At 43.0% G+C, this 6,887-nt stretch overlaps 1 protein-coding gene across 1 annotated transcript; it reads right to left on the bottom strand.

Moving 5' to 3' along the window:
• Positions 1-370: 370 nt before the first annotated feature.
• Positions 371-6,545, bottom strand: LOC148020212 (heat shock 70 kDa protein 14-like). Its single transcript, XM_087700527.1, has 9 exons — positions 4,851-6,545; positions 4,288-4,521; positions 3,702-3,797; positions 3,382-3,612; positions 2,743-2,940; positions 1,992-2,138; positions 1,664-1,813; positions 1,394-1,524; positions 371-985 (listed from the first exon to the last, which is right to left on the bottom strand). Exons 1-9 carry the CDS (start codon positions 6,018-6,020, stop codon positions 781-783), a joined length of 2,562 nt encoding a protein of 853 aa, XP_087556653.1. The 5' UTR covers positions 6,021-6,545; the 3' UTR covers positions 371-780.
• Between the last annotated feature and the right edge of the window lie 342 nt (positions 6,546-6,887).

The raw sequence follows: 6,887 nt of genomic DNA, 5'->3' as shown, positions 1-6,887 counted from the left end.
GAAAGCCTAATATGTATGCAACAGATAGGACACTCTTACACCTAGGGTAAAGAACATGCAAGATTGTCAGAACCTAACACCTATATGGCAGGACACAGTTGATAATTATACCTAATTACTTGCTCTCGCACATGCAAATCCTTGACTACTAAGCTAAACATTCTGTTAGCTGACTACATGTTGGGTGTCAAATTATTAATGACAGCAGAATACACACCCTGGGTAGTAAATAACTGTTGGGAAAAACTAAGAATCCTGTTAGCAAATATGATTTTCAAGACAAGCCCTGGTTGATCTCCAAGCTACACATTAGTAGCAATGCTGGTACACACACAAAACAGAGAGAGAGAGAGAGAGAGAGAGAGAGGTGTGTGCAGAAATAAATAAACTTGTTTCTCAAAAAAGGTAATTTTTCCTTACATGTGATTCTTGTAAGCAATCCTTTAAAACCTTTTGCTTACAAGTATCATAAGAATCAATCGTTCTTCGATATATTTATAAACAGGTTAAATGCATGCATTAACCATCTACAGAAATTGTAAGAGCATACCCAGGCCTTCATAATGAGCAAACTAGGTCCTCTGACATTGAATGATGCCCTTCAACCAAACCAGATAAGCTTGGTTATAGACACTCTGGGACCAGCTTAGGATCCCAAGTCAATGAATTGATGGGAGTTCACAATGGTCCTACCAAAATGCATGTGACAAGCGCACAGAATCTACCTTCCAAAATTTACGTAAGGGAGGAGAACCTAAATCTTTTCCTCCCTCTGAAGAACTATTCCGCCTGCATCTCTCCTTCTTGATGTGGGATCTCTGTATCCATTGGCTCAGTAGGCTGTGAATCTCCAGTGCCAGCTTCAGGTCCACCAGCTGGGCTGGACTCTGAATCTTTGCCTGTGGGACCCTTGGGTTCAGTTGAAGGAGATGTGGGCTTTGGAGGTGGCGGTGGCCGTGACTTAGTCATGATAGGCTTACAGAACCTGAGAACAGCAAATAGCACCATCACAAAAACGTAAAAATCATTACTCTTATTTCCAAGTTGGTTTCTCAGACAGAGAAAACCACAACATTCACTTCTCCACTGCTTCCTCCATCATGGACAAATCCTTGTGATTCTCCACAACAAACAAGAATCTTTGCACATGTAAAATTCATGCATGCACCTGCCTCTCTCTCAAAACCCGTTACGTTACAAATATCATGCATTCAAAATTCATATATAAGATTGCCTCTCTTAAATGCCAGACTTGTACACAGCAACAAAATCATCTGAGCAGGACACTATTACTTCTGTATGAATTCAACACTAAAAACCCTTACAAAATACCAGCTGGTTTGATTATCTAATAAGTATGAAAAAAGAAAATGGCAATGAAGAAATTTTTTACCTATCTAGTGTTTCAGTCTTCTTCTTCAGCTCGGCACAAAGAAGTACAGGGTTTGCAGACTTGGGCAGCTCATCTTGCTGCTGCTTTACCTGCCTGAACCACAGTTCAGCTCTGTCACATTCAACAATCACCTGGGCAAATATAAAATATCCATGCATTAGAAAAATGCCCTATATATGTCCTACTTAAGATTTGCAAAGACAAAAGGACCCTGTACAGGTTTCTTTTGTTTTGGAAGGAGAAGTAGAGGAGGTTCTCTAAAGAGCATGCCTTTTCTTTCTCTGCACCATCAATGTGATCAAACTTTGGATCTTTCGACTTGGCAGCTTCACGGAAACTGTTGATACAGTAAAGTAGTTCCCGTATACATGGCCCCCGAGCTTCTTGCTCCTTGTATCTTTCCTCTATTGGATCTCCAAGCTACATGACACCAAAACATCGTCAAAAAAATCAGTAGCAATTCCCAAGGACCCTGCAGCAATGACTTCTGACTTGTCGTATATAAATTAGACATGAAAGAAATCCAGTAACAGCCAGCTACATCAACTCCATGACATGCACTCACAGAAGTAAAGCACAGGAACTATAGAATACTGACCTTCTTAAGCTCTTCCAGCTTTGCAATGTAAACACCTTTCGTCTCATCTTCTCCTTCTTCATACAACCAGTCTTCTGTCTCCTGAAGCTTTGACATCAGTTCCTCTCTCTCTGCATCTGTCGCATATTCTTGATACTTCACATCCATCTGCAGTTCATTAACACAACCATACAAGCACCAAGTGCCAAATCTGTCATACAAAATGGTGTTTAAACATTCAACAGAGGTAATTACACACTGTAAAACATGGAAGAGAGCAAACGGTGCAATAGCAATCAGTGTATCCAGGAATGCTTAAAAGGCATCTGATCAACATGCAGAGCATAAGATGCAGCTCTTTATTGTTTTCATCACCAGCATAGGATCCATCACTGAGAGCCCTCCTTCAGATCTTCAACTACTTATAGCAAGCCCCAATCTGCGTGAGAAAGGCAAGGGCCCCAACATCACCTTCTACCATGCCCATGGTGGAGAAAATCAAAACTCTTCCTCCCAATACCTATGCTGTAACACTGGGAACACTTGAGAATTTCTTCCAAGTACTATTTGGAAGAATAGCATTCAAATTGAACAACAGTGTTGCTCAACATTCTGAGAACAACCATGCACAAATATCACCGCCAGAATCGTGATCGTACAAGAGCTTGCAAGTACTAGCATAAGGTGAGTACACAACATCACCAGCTTAATAAATTTATTGCAAGAATGGACTGCCAGATCAACTATAAAATTTATTGAAAAACAATAATACCTTATTTCGCATGTCGTACACATAGGCTTCAACAGCATTCTTCTTATCTTTGGTCTCTTCCATAATCCGATCCTGCAGAGCCATTTCGTACTCCTTCTCTATAGCTTTCTGTAAATCAGCTTGAGAAATACCTCCAACGACAGCCTCATTTACAGCAATCTCTTTCCTCTTGCTTTTCTTCTTCTTTGCTACATCTTTCTGCATGTCCACAATGCAAACATTCCAAATTCTCACAACCATGAAGAAGTGCAACTGATACTTAGCCAACACATACTTATCCAGTCACAACCATCTCTACATGTTAGGGACAAGCAAGCCTCCCACTCAATACTACAACCTAAAAGGGCAGATCAAGAGACTTCACTAATAGATTTAAGTCACCTTTACTTGGTACATGAAGATTATATAATGGTCATATATGAATATACGCCACCAAGAAATCAAGATAATGAATTGAAACCAAAAGGGAATCAAAAGTCAGACTAAAACATCCGTTGGCTAGTCTTACCCCATGGCTTTGCTTATTACACCACAAAAATGATGAGCAATAGTTTCTAATTCAAGTCTTACATACAATGCCATAAGCTCTTTATGTTAACTCAGCTGAACAATAGGCATGTACAGAACCATGATATTCACCTTCGGGGTTTCCACTTCCATATTCATAGGCTTTGCTTCTCCAGCTGCACCATTTTCTGTTCTAGGCTCTGCCGAGCTGTTATCAGAAGCATCCATCTTCGCTGGACCTCCATTACCAGGAGCTTCAGCCCCATCAGCACCAGCCTCTTTATCTGTCTCCATGGCTGATGGTAACTTGTCTTCTTCGTTAGACTTGGAAACCGGAACTTCTACTTCTTCCTCTTCTATCATCTGCAATGATAGCAAGTGAGCAACACCAATAGCTAAAAATGTAGCACATCAAATTCAAATAGCAAAAATGAACAGAAAATCCAACATACAGTTGCTGATTCTACTGACACAGTTCCATGTAGATTCAAGCGGATCTTCACTTTAATCTTAGCCCTTTCAGTTTTAGTAGGCTGGAAAGGTCCAACCTGCATAGAGGAAAAAAGACATATTTCAACCTTACTGAACAACCAGATCAACAAAATCACACCTCCCTATGTCAATCACTTCCTGGCAGTGGCAAACCAAAAAAAACATGTCCAGTAGAATCTTGTTGTCAGGACAGTTTTTCCACTTTGTACACAGTCAGCATCTTAAGCAGTAGAATCCATCAGATATTGCTAGCAAATCAAATGAAACAGACCCTCAAGTACAGACCAACCCCGACCCAAATACATATCCAATGCAGAAAGGGAAAAACAGACAGCATTGCCTAGTTGAAGAGATATCTACGTTTTTTATATAAGTTTTACTGCGGTTCAATTAGAAGTTATCAGGACACTGGACACAAAACATACACTGCTTGCATCTTTCCTACTTAGGCCTCCTGTCCTCAAAGAAATAGAGGTTGCACAGTCCAGAGATATTAAGAGCAGAGGCACTGCAGGAAGCATTCTGAACTACCACATTGTTACTTACAGTAAATGTGTTGATCTTCTGGGGGGTCCCAGGAGGCAAGTCCTGCATATCCGCATACAATACATCAATAGTGAAAGTACTGGCCCTGTAGAAAGTCAGCATCTTAGTGCTGGGCACGGGATTGCCCTTTGGGAAGACGATACTATGAGTCTCTGCTGTTGCTGCTCCCTCTTCAGATTCTGGAGCCGAACCCTTCCAAGCTAATGCTACAGAGAATGGAAAGGCATCTTGCACCTGTAATCCAATATATTCCACGCAGACTTAGTGTATATCTAGATGAATTAGCACAATGCTACTCTGCCTAGCTTTAGAACTGTTACTTTGACCAAGATTACCCTCCATCCATCCCCACTTCCACCCCTGGCCTTCCACACACCACCACCAACCCCTTCCCTTCCCCTGCCCTGCCCAAGCCACCCCTCCCTCCCACCCAAACACACCTGCGTGCTTATTAAGGACACTCCCCACGTGCACTCTCTCCTAGGAAACAAAGCCTTCACTGAGAGTAATTAAAAACAGTACTTTACATTAATAAATAAGGCATATGGTTGAATTTGCATTACCTCAAATTCCCGAACCCTGAAAGTAGGGCTTAGCATGGCACATTGCAAAGCACAACCACGGGCTATACATTCACTGGCATTCATAGTCCTGCTTGGCTCTTTCTTGAAGACACCTGAGAGAATCTTCAATATGGATGGAACTCGAGAGCCAGATCCCACAATTTCTACAGCATAAAACTTTTCAGTTGGAATATCGGCCTCAGCTAAAGCTCTTTCACAAAGCAGCTTTACTCGCCCCAAGATAGGCTGTGCAAGCTTCTCGAAATCATCTCGCTTCATGAATCCCTTCACATCCTTTTCCTCCATTAGACACTCAATGTTGAGTGGAGCTTCAGGATTGGCACTAAGGACTTTCTTCAACTTCTCACAAGCAGCTCTGAGCCTTTGGCATGCCCTTGCATTTGACGGCACGTCAATCTTATACTCCTCCTTGAACTTGGCACAAAAATGATGAAACAGAACCTCATCAAAATCCCGGCCACCCAGAGAGCGGTCAAATGCATGTGCCAGGACCTTCAACTGCCCTTTCTTGAAGGCAGCAATGCAAACCTGCATAGCAGCATGTCCAACATCCACGAACACCACATTGATGGGATCACTCTCAGGCAAATCTGTCCTGTAGATACCATATGCAAGGGCAGTTGCAGTTGTTTCATGCATCAGACGGAGAGGACGGAGCCCAGCAATAGCAGCAGCGTCCAATACTGCTCTGCGCTGAACTTCACTAAAGAAGATGGGAATACCAATGACACAATCGGCAACATGTGTCTGGAGATTCTTTTCAGCTATGGTTTTAAGGTTCGCCAAAATCATACCCAAAACCTGGTGAGGAGTGAAGGATCTGCTCTCTCCGAGGTATTGGACATGGATGAGAGGGGAACCATCTGGACCCTCGGTGACAGCAAAAGGCAGCATCTGCAGATCTTGCTGAACTTCTGGGTCACGAAAGTGCCGACCCACCAGACGCTTGATCTGAGCCACAGTGTTTTTGGGATTCATGGTCAGGGACGCTGAGGCAGCTGTGCCGATGAATCTCTGCTTCTCGTTGAAGGAGACAAGAGCCGGAGTCTCACGCTTGGACTCATCGTTGAGGACCACATCTATGCCACGCTGCCGCGCAACAGCAACGATGCAATTCTCGTTGCCAACGTCAAGCCCGACGACACTCATGGTGGGAGGGGAGGGGGGAGGCAAGGCGATGGGGCACCCTCGAGGGGGCGAGGGGCAAGGTCGATGGAGACTATCGGGACCACGATGGGGGTATGCCTACAAGCGAGTGCGAAAAGGAGAGACGTTACCTGTGATGATGGGAGTGGATCTCAAAGCTATGGAAGGATCTGGGTCCTCCTCCTCTGCTTCTTCTACTTCTTCTTGTGGCTGCTGCTTCTTCTTCTTGATTGCTGGTTAGGGTTGCAGGGGAAGCACTTCTTTTGTCCTCTGTTTTTCGACTGCTTAAAGTCCTGCTGTACTCCCAGGAGAGAGAAAGGAAGAGAGAGAGAGAGAGAGAGAGAGAGAGAGAGAGAAAGAGGAAGAGAGGGAGACCAGAAGGTAGTGCAAAAATGAAAGAATGAAATGTTAATTAAAATCAATTGTCCATTTCTTCAGAAATTTCTGGAAATTTTAAGTAGAAGAGGAGACTCGTGGAATTTTCTAGAAGCTGCCGGTGAGCATCCACAACCCTAAGGCTTTAGCGCGCCTTTCCCCTACGCTTTGTGAATTAACATCGTCTACACAACAAGGGCACAAATAACTTGAGCACGTCTAGATATATATATGTTCCACAATGAGCATTAATTGATGAAACAAAGTCCACACTGAGAGCATTGCCTTATTGCTAACTTTCTTGGGCGTGGCAAAGAAAAGAAAACCATCATGACCTTTGTTGTGTGTAGGGATATCTATATTCATAGCATCTATATCAATTAATTGTAGAGGTTTTGGCACAAGGTACTTCCCAAGCCACCACATCCTTTGAAAACCTCACTCTCCTCCCAAATCTTTTTTCAAGAATGTAAAAGAGAAACTTATTTTCTTGTT

Source organism: Lygodium microphyllum, chromosome 19 (genome assembly GCF_053477565.2).
Source record: "Lygodium microphyllum isolate KBCC chromosome 19, Lygodium_microphyllum_v1.1.10, whole genome shotgun sequence".
Lineage (NCBI taxonomy): Eukaryota > Viridiplantae > Streptophyta > Polypodiopsida > Schizaeales > Lygodiaceae > Lygodium > Lygodium microphyllum.
The sequence above is the reverse complement of the archived record's forward strand: the minus strand, read 5'-3'. Positions and strand labels throughout refer to the sequence as shown.